The 19,203-nt window shown below is 41.2% G+C and overlaps 1 protein-coding gene across 7 annotated transcripts in view; it reads left to right on the forward strand.

The window, feature by feature from the left end:
* Window positions 1-19,203, forward strand: part of LOC124012645 (tropomyosin alpha-3 chain) — a 33,761-nt gene continuing 14,558 nt past the window's right edge. The window contains exons 1-6 of one of the 7 annotated variants that reach the window (XM_046326491.1): window positions 1-252; window positions 1,787-1,912; window positions 12,010-12,143; window positions 13,414-13,531; window positions 13,959-14,029; window positions 15,437-15,512. In XM_046326491.1, coding sequence (XP_046182447.1) covers window positions 139-252; window positions 1,787-1,912; window positions 12,010-12,143; window positions 13,414-13,531; window positions 13,959-14,029; window positions 15,437-15,512 — 639 coding nt within the window. In that variant the 5' untranslated portion in view covers window positions 1-138. Of the gene's footprint in view, window positions 253-1,786; window positions 1,913-9,499; window positions 9,703-9,956; window positions 10,177-12,009; window positions 12,144-13,413; window positions 13,532-13,958; window positions 14,030-15,436; window positions 15,513-19,203 lie in introns of those variants that run through there. The other 6 variants (XM_046326496.1, XM_046326494.1, XM_046326492.1 and 3 more) reach the window with 6 other exon arrangements.

Genomic DNA, 19,203 nt, shown 5'->3' on the forward strand with positions numbered 1-19,203 from the left:
TCTCTCTTCTGCTCTTTCTCCCTCCCTCCTTCTCTCTCTGTCTCTCCTATTCCACTGACTTGACAGGACTGTCCTGCACCCTTTATCCTTCTTTTCCCTCCTTTTCTCGGTCAAAAAGCCCAAAAGACATTCATAAAAATGGAGGCAGTCAAGAAGAAGATGCTTATGTTGAAGCTGGATAAGGAGAACGCTCTGGACGCGGCAGAACAGGCCGATACCGACAAGAAGGCAGCCGAGGAGAGGAGCAAGCAGGTGGGCCAACCACATCACAGAGAGTGGGGGGATCCTCTATCATGGATGGGGACATGGGCACCTTGGGCAGTCAAATAGGCAACTATAGGTTACTACTACCCCAGGGAGCAAAACTGGTTGCAATGATGTCATTCTATCATGTTTCTACGTCATGGTCAGGTTGTATACCTATTGTACGGACTTTAAGGACGTTTCAGATTTATTTTTTAGTGACCTGAAAAAGATGTGTGGGTGTGTCACACATGGCATCCTAGTCCCTATTTGTTAAACTTATTTTGACCAGAGCACTAACTGAATTGTCTGTAAAACTGGAAATCCAATTAACCACCAAAAAATGTCGTCATGATGGGGGGGTGGATGTCTCGAAAGGTGAAACGGCTTATTGGTTTCCATAATGTTGCTGTGTGTTTGGAAATGGTCTGCTTAGATACAACTCCGTTACAACTCCTAGGCCGGTCATCGATAGAGTTAGAAAGTAATTGGTCAAATAGATGTGACATTTTTTACCCATATTGTAATATACTGTGAAGCAATCCTCTCACCTGCTTTTCTAGATGTGTTTGTAACAGATTTAATTATATTTTCTTAATTTTTAAAAATATTTTATTTTGAAGGGTTTTGTTTTACATTCATTTTATTCTTCTTGAAAATAAGGTAACAAGTTCATGACATTACTATAAATACTAGAGGTTAGAATATGGTTAAGAATAGGACAGAGTTGACAAGACTTAACAACTGAGTCCAAAGTGACCTCTGTCCCCCAAAAAATGACAACTGGAAAATTCTAAACCATGCCAAGACAACTTGAGAGAAACGTTAGACCGTATTTCTCTCGTTAGCGAGGCCAGACAAGCTGTCAGTCAAGGCTGGATGGTTTAGCTAGTGATCTCTCCACAGAGAAATTGCGAAGGGATAGGATGGAATACGATGGTGGATCCTTTCACTGAGTGATTGTTAGGGGATGTTACCATCCAGAGCGAGTATTTATATCTAGATGTCATTGAAGTGGAACCATGGCAGGCATGTCCACCAGGCTTTAGGTTACTTGCGACAAGAGGACAGGTGAAGTGGCTGCAGACGTGGGTTCAAATAGTATTTGTTTTATTTCAAATACTTTGAAAACTTTCCTGGCACATTGGAGCCAATGGAATAGTCCCAAAAGTGTCAAACCAGTCCATTTGCCACTCCACGAAGGCTCAAGCGCTAAAATGATTTGTAAGAAGACAAATACTATTTGAACCCAGGCCTGGGTGACAGTCAAGATGCCTTGATGAATGGAGATGGAAAAGGCTATGAGGCTATCAGTTAATGAATACTATTTTCACACTATTAAGCCAAGCTTTACTGTGCTGGCCTGGTTATGTATCCACCGTAGTTGCTGGAACAGTGCTGGAAAGGTCAAGGTGAAAAGAAAATAGGTCTACACCATAGTGTGAAAAGAGTGTACAAATCTCAACCACCCTTTCTCCATATCTCTTTCCTCTTCTTGCCCTCCCTCCCTCTCTACTTCCTTCTCTCACTCACTCTCTCTCAGCATGAGGATGAGTTGCTGCAGATGCAGAAGAAGCTGAAGGGGACTGAGGATGAGCTGGACAAATACTCTGAGGCCTTGAAGGATGCCCAGGAGAAGTTGGAGGTTGCGGACAAGAAGGCCGCAGATGTAAGTGTGTTGCATTCATCCACAGTCGTACAGGTCTAGTATCAGATTACCCAACCCCATTTCCTAACCTTAAGTATTAAGAGGACGATAAAATACAGTAGCTGACCCTTGACCAGTGGTTAGGTGCAACATCTACCAACTTGTGTTAGCTCCAAGAACTGATGCCTTGGCTATTTGTTACGTTACATGGTCTTGAGTAGCAGGGATGATCCTTGTTTGACACCAGGCCGGTCACATTGGTGCCATGGCCTGGATGCTGGGGTTGCTTTGGAAATTATGTGAAGATTGAAGAAGTGGTGGAATTGGTCCAATGATCATCATCAGCAGCAGAGGGTGTAGAATAGGTCTGCCTTAGAAAGTCCCAAAGTTATAATAGGTTAGAGATAAGAGCTTTAAACCCGGAGCGATGCAGGTTCTGTGCAGGAGACCCATTAAGGATTTACCAAGCTTGAAGGTACCAGAAGCCTCATACCTGCTCATATTACATAGTGTATGACAAAGCAAACACACTTGTGCTATGAAAAAAACAATCTGCTCTTACAGGGTTAGACGAGTTTAGACCACAGGTGGTTAAACCTGGTGCCTGGTGTCTCCCCTAGCTCCCATTCCTTTCATTCACTCCGCTCACCCATCCACTGCTACTGCTATTTCATCCCCATATTTTGACCATGGTATCATCCAATCGAGCTATGACTATCCCACCAGTGAATATCCCACCTATGACTATCCCACATGCTACAATTTTAGGGACAATAAACATTGATATTCTTACTAGAGTAGCATTCGTCAAGTCTGGTCTTGGGGACCCAGAGGGTGTGCAGGCTTTTGTTCCAGCCCAGCACTAACACACCTGATTTAACCTATCAATAAGACCTTGAGTTGAATCAGGAGTGTTGGTGCTGGGCTAAAACCAAAGCTTACAGACCCTGTGGGTCCAAAGGAACAGGAATGACGTACACTGGAAATAGTTGCTGTTATGGTACTAGCGATAGAAACACAAGGCACTAACCAACTCCAAAGACTTTTTGAGCAACAGATAATATACCCATTCAGACTTTCTGAACAACACATGACATTTGGATTCATGAGCCATTGTGCCTTTACCCATAAATTGCCAAAAAAGGCCTGCTTTAGTTTGGCCAAGGAGTATGTGAAAACCACAGGGCCATGCCTGTTTCTGGGATGATAATTTAGTGACAGTTTGACTGACACTTTTGGTCCCCTTTGTTGGCAGTTCATTTCAAGCAGTAACCCGCTGGAGTTAAGGGTTAACTCTAGTGCTAGGAAGCTAAGATACAATTCAAAGGTTTGGTTATCATGCGCATTTTGGATTGTGCGCACAGGCTTTACTATCTGAACGCTCCCCAAAGAATGGAATAGAATATAATAGACCCTTATTGTCCATTTGCACAGATGTTATTTTTTCTGTGACAGTACACAACCTACACAGCAGGCTGGAAGCAGCACAGGGTCAGCAACAGAGCAGAACCCCAGGACTAGTTTGGGGTTTAAGGGCTTTGCTCAAGGGCACAGTAACTGTAGATGGCATGTGTTATTGATGCCTGCAATTCTCCAGTTGCCAGCTCACTTTTTCAAGTCAGCACTGGGATTCGAACTCGCAAACCTCCTGTTACCGACCCGCCTCTCTAACCTTGAGGCTACCGTGGCCAAGACTATACATGGGTTGACACTCTCTATTCTTGGGTTGGCAATCTCATCCTAGTCCCCTCCCTCTTTGTATTTCTTTACTCTTCTTGTGGTTTAGGTATCTTTTTCTCCAACAATGTAGGTCTCAGTAATTCTCTATTTCTCTCTCTCTCTCTGTATTTCCCCTAGTTGACTGTAATGAAGTACGTTTCTCCAGACTTTAGATATAGAACAAACAGCAGCTGTCATCACAATCATTTGTCTCAATAGAGAGAATGCATGGAATGACCATGTTGAAATACCAGAGGGGCTTAGGTTTGTGTGTGTGTGTGTGTGTGTGTGTGTGTGTGTGTGTGTGTGTGTGTGTGTGTGTGTGTGTGTGTGTGTGTGTGTGTGTGTGTGTGTGTGTGTGTGTGTGTGTGTGTGTGTGTGTGTGTGTGTGTGTGTGTGTGTGTGTGTGTGTGTGTGTGTGTGTGTGTGTGTGTATGCATTTTCTTGTGAGTATACCTTTGAAGACACCTTTCTTTGAATACACCTCTCTGTCTTGTCCTTGTGCATATGTGTGAATTCCAGGTATATTCGTATGAAAGGGGACCAGACACCTATGTAAAATGAGCCATCCTATATGAGGAGTGTATAGGGGATACAAAGGCCATGACCACAAGGTTATTTCCATTGAGGGGGCGGGGTGGGGTTTAGTGGTCTGAAAGGGGGACAGAATGGGGCATAACAGAAATACCAGAGGAGGGGGATGCCAATGGGACAGACTTACTAAACAAACAAAGAAACATTCAACTTTATATACTGGATACACCCCCCTCCGTATGTATTTGGACAATGAAGCTCCATTTTTTCATTTGGCTCTATACTCCAGCATTTTGATTTGAGTTCAAATGTTTCCTATGAGGCGACAGTACAGAATGTCACCTTTTTTTGAGAGAGAATTTTCATACATTTGCCATTTAGAAATGAAAGCACTTTATATATCTAGTCCCCCCATTTGAATAAGTGTTTGGACAAATTTCACTCATAGTGTATTAAAGTAGTCAAAAGTGTAGTATTTGGACCCATTTTCCTAGCACGCAATGACTACATCAAGCTTGTGACCCTAAAAACTTGTTGGATGCATTCGCAGTTTGGTTTGGTTGTGTTTCGGATTACAGTATGTTTTGCCCAAAAAGTAACTGAATGATAAATTTGATTGTAAACAAGAATTTAAGATGTTTCTGAACACTTCTACATTAATGTGGATGCTACCTTGATTACAGTTAATCATGAGTAATGATGATCATGCCCCCAAATTCATGAATAAAGATCTTAACCTCAGAAAATGCTAACCTCCCCGTCTTGGTAATGGTGAGAGATTAGCATTTTTTGTTGTAGCGTCTGAACGGCATCTCGCTTATCATTATTCATGATTAAATCATGATTTTTTTTCTTAATCATGGAAATATCAGGATTAATTTAGGTGTTCAGAAACATCTTATGACTCAATTAGAAAGAAAATGACTCCATTCACCATTCAGTTACTATTGGGCAAAACATAACCCAAAACAAACTGCAAATGGATACAACACGTTTGTAGAGTCACAAAACTTGATGTAGTCATTGTGTGCAAGAAACATGGGACCAAATTCTATACTTTTGACCGCTTTGATACATACATAAGTGAATTGATCCAAATACCTATGACTTCACAAAGGTGGGACCAGACACATAAAGTGCTTCATTTTTAAACAGTAAAACAGATATGTATCAAAATACCCTCAAATAAAACATTCTGTACTGTCGCTTCATAAAACATTTGATCTCAAATCTGAAATTCTGGAGAATAGAGTTAAATTCAACATTTTAGCTTCACTGTCCAAATACATACGGAGGGGAGTGTATTTTTGCCTGGTTACCCAAACTCCTTGCTCCGGCCAAACGCTACGCCACGCCCACTAACGTCAGTTTCTTCTCCGGAATGAGTTTGGATCTGAGTACCTCCCCAACCCTACACCGAATGCGAACACTTTGGGGCCATCTCATTGGTCCGGAAACCGATGGCTTGTGCCAGAGTAAGAACATCAGTTGGAAAGTGGCGGTTTGAAAATTTGTCATTGGCTTTGATACTCTGGTTGGTTATAGAAGATCCAATCGCTGAAAACTTTGTTTTGTACAACACTCCTTGTGCCCTATTACCAGAAATTACTTCAATGATGACATCCTCAGACTAAAGTACTGTATGTAGCAAACGACAAAGAAGAGGAAGAATTTAGTGTGAGTGGTCAGGTTAAGTGTACTTTACCCTTTCATCCAATTACTTATCTTCTTAATTAATATGGATTTACCTTTAAGGTCTACCTTATACATTTCTTAATAACATGTATTTCTATATTATATGGGCCCCCACTTTCTGTCCCCTCTACCTGGGTATGTCCTAAATATCTCCCCCAGAATAGAATAATTGTTCCATAGAGACAACTAGATTAGTGTGGAGCAATAGTGCCAAAGAGATTAGTGAAGGGCATTTGTCCCTAAAGTGTAACCAGATCGTTCCAAATGTTGCTCTGCTCGCTCTTTCTCTGTGTGTGTGTGGTCCTTTTGAGTGTGCAACGTGTGTATTTGTGTGTGTGTCAGTGGAGGCTGCTGAGGGTAAGACAGCTGATAATAATGACTGGAATGGAGACGATGGAATGGTATCGAACACATCAATGATGTGGTTTCCATGAGGTTGATACCACTCCATTCCAGCCATTATTATGAGCCATCCTCCCCTCAGCAGACTCTATTGTTGTTGTGTGTGTGTGTGTGTCCTTTCCAGTGGCATTAAGTCTCAGAGGAGTCAGAGTTCTAAGTCGTTGGGATAAACCTTTCCTTGACCTACGTGGCCCGTCTGCCTCTCTCCACATGCTTGTGATTAGTGTCATAATAAGACACGCTAAAGGACAGTTTTATGACTGCCTGAGTATGCCTAGCTCCATACGCACTAAATCACAGGCACACAGTTTTCAGCAAGAGGGTAAAGAGCAACACAATCTTCACATATTAAGGTGCTCTCAATGCACCGCTCCTTCAGCACCGCTACTTAACCAGCGGCTAATGGCTAAAACAAATGTGCATTCAACTCCTGCTGAAGGCATAGGGTGTTTCTCAAAATGCATACTACCGTGCTCCAAGCAAGTCCAAATCAAAGTATGGTAAATGGAGCCCAGAGGGTACTTCTCAAATTAATTTAGACATTTTTACCTGCCTACATACCATAGATCGCGAGCCCATAATAAGTCAATAGGGCTAACTGGCTAGCCACTACTCTTATCTAGCCAGATAGCCACGAATAATTGCTAGCTAGGTACCCACGAAGAATTGACATCTATCTTGCATAATGTTTGTTTTAGGTCAATTTTGCCTGTTAAGCTATTTGGTTAGCTACATTATTACGATTCACACATAGTTCGCTGATAGTTATGAAGTAAAACGGTTGCTTTGTGTATATCTTGTTAAGTCTCTATTTTGATTGTCCTGGCTGGAAGATGGTTCAGTAAATGGGTAAGTCCCAAGTCCATAGTAAGTCAATAGGGCTAACTGGATAGCTGGCTAGCCACAAAGAATTGGTAGCTACCCATGAAAAATGTACATATACCTTGCATAACATTAGTTTTAGGTCATTTTTTCCTGTTAAACTAACTTGTTAGCCACATTATTACGATTCACATATAGCTAGCTGATAATTATGAAGTAAAACGTTTGCTTTGTGTACATCTTGTTTTGTCTATTGTTGCCATTGTCCTTGCTGGAAGAAGGTTCCGTGAATGGGGAGGTGAAGCATGAGGTAATACAGTAGGGAGAGTGCGAGTGCTTCTCAAATGTAATGTTTTATACAATGGGTGGGTTTAATCCTGAATGCTGATTGGTTAAAACCGCAATCCAGCCGGTGTCTATTCCACAAATGACCACCGGGGAAACCTATGAGTTTAAAATGCATATTTACTATATTCCATCTGACTGCGCAATCCACTGTCTCATCAGCACAGCCAGGCAATTTATACACTTGATCTCCACTATAAAAAGCATATAGATATTCAGCTCACATTTCTTTTAGACTCTTATTTTTCAACAGCGGATTTTATATAAACTTTGCTGTCTGTCTCCGACATTTGAGCATGTAGGCTACCACTACACCCTATTTTAGTATTATATCTCCTGCTAACAGTTTACAGATTTTTCCATAACTTGTGCTAACTAATAATCCCTTGCTAACTGACCATTTTAGTATAGAAATAGCAAATGTGTGGCTTTGGAAGAGCCCAGCGATTTGCCACAATATTGCAGTCAAACTTTGTTTGGCACACATTTTTTTGCCCTTTTTCGGACAAATACATTCTATATCTTAATTTCAGTCATTAAATAAAATCCTGAAATAGCCAAGATGTAGCCAAATTTGTATAATTTTTCAATAGACTTATAGTTCATAACAAAAGTACGTCTAACGTCTAATTTGACCTATTTATACAATTATAAATTGAGAATCTGGGCATAGCAATGCAGAATCAATGGACAGCGACAGAAACTCAACGTCTATAGTTGGCTCACAGTGCCAAACGTTGTCTGGAGCGACACTTGGCGGTAACAACTGGAAGTGGACAATCAAGCCATTTACTGAAACCATTCACGTTTCGAACAACACACGTTAGTTAGGCACCAAACGGAAGAAATCAAGGAGGGGACTACCTGGATTTGACCAATAAGAAACGCTTATTTTCTTTTTCTGTTGCAATATGTTTCCAGGTGTGACCTAATAAACACAATCCTGGTATTGACGGTGGATTGAGAGAGGAAGGGAGGGCCAGGAAATGATGACTACAGCAGGATTTCTCAGTACTCTGCATCTCAAGGCCTGTTTGAAACATAGTCGCCTCCACAGATGGGGTTATTCATTGAAACGAAAGTTCAATTAATTCGAAATACTTATTTCATCTCACAAGGAAAGATTATTTCGGGCATAATTTAAATATCTAGGCCTGCTGCACAGGCTTGGCTAGGTGTGGCAAAAAATGTAACCAATATTTTAATAGAAAAATAATATTGTATTTTAACGCATCGTTAAACCAACATATTACAAGACACAACTAATGTTATTGTTTTATATCACACTGAATTCACATAAATGGTTCACAAGTAGTGACTTGTTTTGTGTGTGTGTTCTGGTGCATGTCTCGGCATCCTCCAGTTGTGAAACATGAAGTAATTAAGAAACCGTCATATTCTGTGTCTGGAGGGCTTTGGAACAGGCTTCAGGTACGATGTGATGACAAGCAAAAAATGTACACATACCAAGCACACACTGTAGTCACACACGATGAACAAGTAGGCATACAATACCAAATAGCCTGTAGATAGAAGGCACACACACACGTACAACGTTTACACAAATGTTTACTACATCGTGATGTAGTGATTACATTCTCATGCAGCTGAAAATTGCATTCCACTTAAATTAGACTCTAGACAGGGTATAGATACAGTGTGACATATCAGCTCGCAGACAGAATGGTAGCTATGTCAAACGTTCACACCATACACGAACAGACACAAATAAATAACCAAATCAATTTAGATAAAATACTGGGGGGGGGGGGGTCATACACGCACACTACCTGCAGCCTAGGTTGGTTTCTGTTAATAAAAGCTGAAGTTTCCCAAATATACCCCCATATATGGACTTTCTCAAATGCTAACCGGGAGTGGCTTGGAATGCGAGTGATTTTATAAATTGTACGTCACTTTACCTGATCAGCGCACGAAAAACAAGGAGTGCCTTCCTGTCGAAGAGACATCGTGCTCAATGCGCTGACAGGGGATCATTTTTGCTTTTCGTCTTGGGACCAACTAGTTCTAGGGGCAGACTCTGGATCAGCATTCCAGTCAATTGTCTACACTCGACTGGGTGTGGCGCAAGCCGGAAGTGGGTTGAAAAGGAAAGAGAAGGGGAACCGAGCCGGCATAGTGATTTGGAGACAGGGGAGGGAGAGACTGGACCGCACAGCACAGCTCTTGTCAAGTCAATTTTTAATTCGTTTGTTTGAATGAGTTTAAATTAGAACCGCGCGCAATTGAAAGAAATCCCCCCCCATTTTCGAAAGCGGAAGCCAATGAATTAGGTTTGCTTACTTGCCACGTCTGTAGAAAAACATCTTAGCTGATTTGTAGCAGCAGGATAACTATCTAAACCATATAACACAGGGTTAGGCTAATTTTAAAACATTTTACTAAAGTAGGTTAGAACTGTCAAATTTTAGTGCGTTATTGAGTCACTGTTGTTAGGAGGAATAACGTATTTTCACGCCACTAATCTACTACAAACAACGTTTTCCCGTCTTGGTGGGGCGTTGCTGCTTTTTTTTTTTCATTTCAGGACAACTCCAGCTGAAGTCGAAGTTCTAAGAAACGTTTTAGAGAAGGAAAAATCTAACTAGGCTTAGCCTACGCTCGCAAACAAGACAATGTCTGGAAACAACAGCATCGACGCGGTTAAGCGAAAGATTAAAGTTTTACAGCAACAGGCAGATGAAGCCGAAGAAAGAGCAGAAATTCTTCAGAGACAGGTCGAGGTGGACAAAACATCAAGAGAACAGGTAAGGATATTCAGGAATCAACATTCGTTTAGGCATTTCGACAAGATGTGCACGTCGATAGGTCTACATTGTTTCCATGTACGAAGTGCGTTGATGGTGCATTTTAAAAAGACACAATGTAGCCTACCACTGGGTCGTGATTCATGCATTTACACCTCCGCCCTACAAGGAGCCTATTGACATGGGATTTGCCAATTCGATATAGGTACGACCGGAAGTTACTCTTCGTAGCAGGTTAGGACGGACAGTTGTAACCAACATACTTGTTACTTTACCCAGCCAGGGATGGGGGGGTGTTACTAAATGCTAAACAAAGATATATAAACCATATTACTTTTATTTCCTAATTTATTTAAATAAAATACACGTATTTTGCCTTTTAAAAAACAAAATATGTTTGCAAGTGGTCTCCGTGACGGTTACAAAAACGTGACTGATACAAGTCCGAGGTAGAGATTTTTTTTACATTTTTCTCCTATTTATGCGTTGGCCACGAGTATAGCCAACGTAATTTGATTGTGAGGTAACGGAATATGAACATTTAAGTGAGATTTTCACCGTACAGGCACTTTAACAGAAAGACACGGATGTGATTTGATTTAATGCCCAGGGTGAACCGGGCTAGTGTTTATTGCATTCGTTTTGGAATCAGTTTGCCTTCTGGGTGTGAGCAAAGTCTCCGTGTTTGCCGATGGCAAAGTTTGTTCAAAACGAAAGTGATGTAATTATTAAGCACTTGTAGGAATGAGTTGGATTCTGTTTTCCACATGCAAAAGTAATTGCCTTTCATAACGCTTTACCTGCCTTCCTAGTGAAAACTAGTTAGAAAATTCAAATATTTATTTTGTGGACAATAAATGCACCATGCTGCCCATTTGACGTCAACGTTACTGTTTGATTTGAGATGGGCTGCTCCTGCCACGCGTTGGCCCGATGACGTGATGGGCCATTGCCTGGTTCAACGAATGGCCTGTTAACTACACCTTCCTACAATGTTCCACAGTTCATGCTTGATAGAGAAGTTGTGTTGAGCTCACGGGGAAAAAACTAACCAAATGCAATTAAAATAATTGACCTTATGTTGGTCAATTAGTTACAAAAAATTAAAAAAGCTAAAATAAACCAGAATTTCAGCACTAATTAAACTCTGATTGCAATGAAAGTTCGTCTGGACCATTGAGAAGGAAATTGTGACCCCATGCATTTCACCGCCTCGCATTAGACAGAAAGCATGGTAGGTGTACAGCTAAAGAGTAGAGTCCTTTAGCTTGATATGGCTAGTCTTTAATGCGTGTCAATGTCTCTCCCCTCTTTCTCATCTGTCCATCTATGGCCATCTCTTTTCTTCTGTCATCTGTCTGTATACCTGGGTACACTGGCAAATTGTTATAGCCAGTCTAGTGACCTCTATTCAATGAAGGTTAACCATGAAAACTAACAAGAAATTGGTAGGATAACATTTATGCAGATTGTCTTTTCCCCACAATATATTTTCATTGGAGAATACAAGGTAACAGATATTGTATGGTTGAAATGTTGTGCTACACTGAACATGAACTGTGTACTGGATGGCTGTGTTGAAAAAATCAAAGTGAAAGAATGGCCATCTGACTGGAACATTGTCTAGCCTCGTATCGGTGGACGAGGTGTGATATGATGCACTGTTAAGTGCTTTGAGCACTAGAAAAAGCACTATATAAATCCTATATGACGGCATATACAAACAATTCTGTACTGTATGTTCTAAGCAGGGTAGGGGTAAATTCCATTTAAATTTGGGCAGTATACTGACATTTGGAGCAACTCTTCCCCCCCTCCCCCCCCCCGATAAAGGCTGAGGCTGAGGTTGCTTCCCTGAACCGGCGTATCCAGCTGGTTGAGGAGGAGTTGGACAGGGCCCAGGAGCGACTGGCCACTGCTCTGCAGAAACTGGAGGAGGCAGAGAAGGCTGCGGACGAAAGTGAGAGGTCAGTGGGACACGTTCACAGAAAAGGGAAAAGAAGCCCACACACTAATGCTCCAAACACCACCGTTTAAAGGGATACTTCTCCAGAGTCAGGATACCATTTTATGTCTGTCCAGTATGAAGAAAGTTAGTGCTAGCGCAATGACTGGAAGTCTGTCTGCTAGCATGCTACAACATGTATTTAGTCTTGCCCACATTATGTACAACCAGGGCTTTCTCTAAGGCAACAAAGTCCGATTTGTATCTCTAACATAACCTGGTCAACTGTTGGGAATGGCTTACGTAAGTGTCGTCTGCATTCATTTACATACACTTGTGCATGTGTGAAATAGGACAAGTATAAGCACCCACTAAATGATTTATTAGTATAATAAAAGGCCCTATGCTGCAATGAAGTGTAACTTTTCAACATTTGCTCCGTGAGGTAAGACAACATATTGAGAAAAGGGGTCTTGGCCTTGGTCGTTATGGTCTTAACCTTGTCAGTTTATCATCGTTGTTGGTCAGGAAGTGAAAGCACATAGCAACGATGGCACAGACAAAAGGGGAAACCCAGACACATCACAGGGGTGTAAATCTGTTTAAAACTTGCCTTCAAATATGGTGATAAGAAGTCCAGTGGGGGAATATGGCGCTACATGAAACTTCGCCAACAATTGTTTTGTTGATGAAATATTGTTTTCTGTACCTGAAACTAAAATATGTTACTAACAGATTGAACAAAGTATACAAAAAAATATATCTTTTTAAATTTAGGAGTGCAAGGGTGAATTGAGTTATTGCACACATGCACTTCAGACTATTCCCCAACAGAAACATGTGAATACTTGCTTAAATGCGCCAATAGGATTTCACTAGCTCTTGCTTGCCTCTTCCCACCTTGCTTGTTCTGCCTGTTGTACTTCATTTGCTCCCATTGTAAATGACACAGATTATTAATCTTAGGTTAGTTACCAGTATCTTTGACGATTGTCTGTCTCTCTCTCCACATGAGTCATTATTGGCCCAGCCAATAATGTTAATTGATTGGATGTGTTTTCTTTGACGCACTGTTGAGTTTCTCCCTCTGTTGTCCCTCCCAGACTGTGAAATGTAGTGTCACATGCTGCTGACAGTGTAAATATTAAGAGTGTGTTTAGTTTGAGAAATATCCAAAGTCTAATATCCAGTATTGGCCTATTACCACAAAATGGTAGGCTCTCAAGTTAGGATAGGCCAAACAAATCTCTACACGATACAATATGTTTAATGTGTGCCTGTGTTGGTTCCAGGGGCATGAAGGTGATTGAGAACCGAGCCCTGAAGGATGAGGAAAAGATGGAGCTACAGGAGATCCAGCTGAAAGAGGCCAAGCACATTGCTGAGGAGGCCGATCGCAAATACGAGGAGGTAAGGATATCACACACGGCAGAGTTCTCAGAATGAACAGAACTGCCTGCTGTGCCTGAACTAGCCTTGGATAGTTGCGCAACATTTCTGGGAGAAGGTAATGTTAGGTAATACAATACGTGTGTTAAAATTGGTATGATCATGTACACACACGCCATGCTGCTTCAGTACTACCTCATAAGCACACACACACACACAATGTAACGTCCTCATCGAAACACAAAGTGGATGAGGTTATCACATACCTTTCCTCTCACGCGAGGCTGTAAGCTCACTAGTACAGTTTTGGCCGACATGTACATAATTTATATCCAAAATGGGCGTCTCTCCCCACACATACATCACCTGTACACCATCTGCGCCAATCTTGCGAGCAATTGTTTCCGTCTGCAACTGGCACTAAATAATCCTGTGCGTGTGTCTACAGGTGGCTCGTAAACTGCTGATCATCGAAGGGGATCACGAGCGCACAGAGGAGAGGGCAGAGCTTGCTGAGGCGTGAGTTGCCACATGATTGAACTGCACAATAGTAACACAGACACATATACGCATAACTACGCTGGTGGTATGTTAACACCTGTTCAACACTGTCAAAGATTATTCTGTCAAATGATGTGGATATACTGACCTTTTCCCTCTAAGGAATGTACACACCTACTACACAGAATACTATCTAACATGTACTGCATTGTAGCTCTGTTGTCCTAAACATACTGTTGTCACACACCTACCACTAATGCAGAATGCAGACATGCATTGTGAATTTTCACGTAGATTATTTTTGTGAACTATATTTAAACAATTCCTCGTCTCCATCATTATTATACCAGGCCAGAGTCTAATGCATTGTTAGAGGTTCAAGCGGCAAAGCTGGACCACACAATGTCATGCAGTGCCATGCCAATTGGCCACATTGTGGCGCTATAACAAGTTATGGAAGATGAACATTTTTAAAGGTCACGCCCCTCACCCCGTATGCGCTAGTGTGGGTAGCATCTCAAACATACCGACCAATAAACATTCAAGTGGGCTTGACCTGGCACATAAATGCATATATTGTAACGCAGATGTGATTATTTGTAACAACTTGACACACGTTCATAACACTGTCAATACTCAACATATGCAAGCATTTTCAAATCGGTCACACTAACTCTTGATCTGATGAAATTTGGCTCGGGGATTTGAGTCTAGCTAACCTGCAGAGGATGGCGGCACTGGGACAGGAAAGAACATTCATGCAAGCTTATTGGCTTATAGCGGCCATGTTTGAGCGAGAGTCTTGGAAAACGTAGCGTTTTGAAGATGTGCGTCCAAAGATGCTATATACCAAATTTGGTGCCAGCGATTCTGGAGAAGACATTTTGAAGTAGTCAACATTATTACAAATTGTCCAAAATGCATCAAAAGCATAGTACATGATCTGTTTTATGTTGAGTTCTGATATGTTAATTAAGCATGTTAAGGAGTACAGATGTTGCAAATCGTATTGCTATTTGTCCTGATGGTGGTGCTGTGGGGCCATAGCTTGAACCCTGCCATGGCTGCTTGAAGACAAAATAAAAAATACTGCTTAGTTTGCACTTTTGGGACTATTACATTGGTTTCATTTTATCAGACCAAATAAATCAAGCACAGCTCAAGTTTTTTGAATGCGTTTGATCCGGATCTGCATTATACCTTTCCCACTCCCGGTATCATCCCAAACTGGCCCTATCCTCACTGTTCCCACAGCCATGAGAATAAACAAGTGTGTATGCATAACAATGGTTCTGTATCCTAATGAGAAATTGCCCTCCCTCTGTCTCTGTGCATGTTTCTGGGGTTCCGACCTAAATTCCACGCATGACCCCCTCCATGTTCCGCATGTTTATGCGTGATTCCGCCCCCTCCCTGCACTAACAGCAAAGCCAGGGCCCTGGAGGAGGAGCTGAGGGGTTTCGACCAATCTCTGAAGTCCCTGCAGGCCTCTGAAGACCAGGTAGAGAGTGCGTTTGTGTGTCTGGCGTGAATATATATGGTACACATGCCTATACTTCAGTGTGTGTAAGCTAAAAATGAGGGTGTAGGGTGTCCACCCACTCTGGGCTGAGTGGGTGGAAACACGCTTTGGTGGTAACTTCACTGCCTTATGTTTTAAAATACATTTTACAGAGACAACTATGATTATTCATGTTCTGAATCATTCAGTGTTGTCTTTCTCCGATAAGTCAGATTTCTTAACCTAATACATCTGATAATAAGCACCGAGCTCTGTTGACATGGCGTGCAGGTTTCTCATAACTTTTGCGTATTCTACATTTTGTGGTCGTCTTCAGTTGTTTCTGCAGGTCACAATAAGCAAAACTGACACGGGCTGAATTAAATGCATTAATCTTTGAAAATATAACGCTTGGTATACACTCAGTGCTCCTTTGACATTTCAGAGGTATGCTTGTTTTTTGTGGAATCTTTTAAAAAGAACAGGAATTTATGAAAAGCGAAAACTAAAATATAAAATACTACATGTCATGTCTCACTCTATCCATCTCACCTCTGTTTTTTTTTGTCCTGTGGACTTGAGAAGGATGACAAGCTCAATGGCAAAGGTAGCCAGTAGGCTACTTCTTACACAGAATCCAGCCTAGCTGATGCAATGCTGTTGTCCTTATTTTTGTTCTTGTTTTCCCCCCTCTGGCCTCTGTTTATTTAGTCACCGTAATTCTGGCCATCCCACTAGGGTAAAAACTCAAATTTATTAACATAAATTGACCCATTGGTCCAAATATTATTTTTTGATTGGACACCCTACTGTGTATTAGAGATCGACCGATTAATCGGAATGGCCGATTAAATTTGAGCCGATTTTCAAGTTTTCATAACAATCAGAAGTCGGTATGTTTGGACATTTTTTATTTTTACACCTTTATTTAACTAAGTCAGTTAAGAACACATTCTTAGTTTCAATGATGGCCTAGAAACGGTGGTTTAACTGCCTTGTTCAGGGGCAGAATGACAGATATTTACCTTGAATCCCCTAGCTGACAATCTTGCAACCTTACAGTTAATTAGTCCAACACGCTCACCACCTGCCTCTCATTGCACTCCACGAGGACCCTGCCTTTTATGTGAATGCATTAAGAAGCCAAGGTAAGTTGCTAGTTAGCATTAACCTTATAAAAAACAAACATAATCACCTGTTAACTACACATGGTTGATATTACTAGTTTATCTAGCGTGTCCTGCGTTGCATATAATCAATGTGGTGCGCTTTCGCGGGAAAAGGACTGTCGTTGCTCCAACGTGTACATAACCATAAACATCAATGTCTTTCTTAAAATCAATACACAAGTATATATTTTTAAACCTGCATATTTAGTTATTATTGCCTGGTAACATGAATTTCTTTTAACTAGGTAAATTGTGTCACTTCTCTTGCAACAGAGTCGGGGTATATGCAGCAGCTTGGGCCACCTGCCTCGTTGCGAACTGTGTGAAGACTATTTCTTCCTAACAAAGACAGCTGACTTCGCCAAACGGGATGATTTAACAAAAGCGCATTTGCGAAAAAAGCACAATAGGTGCACGACTACCTAAACATCAATACAGAAGTATATATTTTTAAACCTGCATATTTAGCTAAAATAAATAAAAAATAATAATTAATGTTTTCGAAATGATAGTTTCCAGATTCGACCATATTAATGGCCTAAGGCTCATATTTCTATGTTATGATTTGATAGAGCAGTCTGACTGAGCGATGGTAGGCAGCAGCAGGCTCGTAAGCATTCATTCAAACAGCACTTTAGTGCATTTGCCAGCTCTTCGCAATGCTTCAAGCATTGCGCTGTTTATGACTTCAAGCCTATCAACTCTCGAGATTAGGCTGGTGTAACCGATGTGAAATGGCTAGCTAGTTAGCGCGGTGTGCGCTAATAGCGTTTCAAACGTCACTCGCTCTGAGACTTGGAGTAGTTGTACCCCTTGCTCTGCAAGGGCCGCGGCTTTTGTGGAGTGATGGGTAACGATGCTTCGAGGGTGGCTGTTGTGGACGTGTTCCTGGTTCGAGCCCAGGTAGGGGCGAGGAGAGGGACGGAAGCTATACTGTTACACTGCAATACTGAAGTGCCTATAAGAACATCCAATAGTCAAAGGTATATGAAATACAAATGGTATAGAGAGAAATAGTCCTATAAATACTATATTAACTACAACCTTTAAAAAATATATATTTCACCTTTATTTAACCAGGTAGGCAAGTTGAGAACAACTTCTCATTTACAATTGCGACCTGGCCAAGATACAGCAAAGCAGTTTGACAGATACAATGACAGAGTTACACATGGAGTAAAACAAACATACAGTATAAACAATTCTATACAATGTGAGCAAAACCTAAACCTAAAACCTCTTACCTTGGAATATTGACGTCTCATGTTAAAAGGAACTACCAGCTTTCATATGTTCTCATGTTCTGAGCAAGGAACTTAAAGGTTAGCTTTTTTACATGGCACATATTACACTTTTACTTCTCCGACACTTTTTTGTGCATTATTTAAACCAAATTGAACATGTTTCATTATTTATTTGGGGCTTAATTGATTTTTATCGATGTATTATATTAAGTTAAAATAAGTGTTCATTCAGTATTGTTGTAATTGTCGTTATTATAAATAAATTAAAATCGTCCGATTAATGGGTATTAACTTTATTTGGTCCTCCAATAATCAGTATCGGCGTTAAAATCCTAATCGGTCGACCTCTACTGTGAATGTGTGTTGAGACTGTATGTGTGTTTATGCTCAACTGAATAATGTGCTTTAGTGTAACCTACCATTGGTAGAACATCAGGCTTGAGATTTATGGATAGTATTGGAACTATTAATGGATAGTATTGGAACTATTTATCTCAATAAGTGGACAGGGAAAGTGTTTCCTGTGTAAGGAGAAAGAAGTAATCAGACTTGTGGCCTCCGGACAAACGGGTGGTCCCCTTTGGATGACTCCAGGACTTGCCAAATTCAGCCTTCTCTTTCCTTACCATGTCAGTCTCTACCTTGCCTCCCTTTCCCTTCCCTTCTCTTTTCTTAACCTGTTTGCATGAAATCCAGTGTGTATTAAGTGACATCCTACAGCTCTAAAGTCTATGGGAGAGTTCAGGTTCATGTTTAGTAGGATTGAAACTGGGTGAAATGGGAGATGCCATCTCGACTCATCCAGTAACACACTTTAGTTTTCTGTTGCAGAACGTTTTGCTAAGGTGTGCCCTACTGAACACAACTCAGTATTTGACTCATGAGAACTCGAGCATGCACTACTCACTTTTTTTTAATGCCCTCATAAGGACATCTCCAGCCTAAAGCATGCCATTCTAATGACTGTGAACATTACTCATAGCTTATCTTTCGTTAGGGATGTTGCTTAAACTGATTTCCTGTTGTGACATGTGGGCTCACTTTAATACAGAGATATGGTAGTGTCAAGGGTCTGTGACCGCCGCGGTCTGTGGTTAGCCTCGTGCCTTTTCTCTGCCGTTTCTGTCAAAAGGCACTCATTCTTCATGTTCCCTAACTACTGTATCTGTGCCACACCGCCAACTCTATTTCTGTCATCTCTCGCCATCAAATATCTTTAACCATATTGACGATGTTTTCACACTGCTGCTCTTTCTTTCCCTCCTTTTTACACTGCTC

The sequence above is a fragment of the Oncorhynchus gorbuscha genome, linkage group LG24 (genome assembly GCF_021184085.1).
Source record: "Oncorhynchus gorbuscha isolate QuinsamMale2020 ecotype Even-year linkage group LG24, OgorEven_v1.0, whole genome shotgun sequence".
Lineage (NCBI taxonomy): Eukaryota > Metazoa > Chordata > Actinopteri > Salmoniformes > Salmonidae > Oncorhynchus > Oncorhynchus gorbuscha.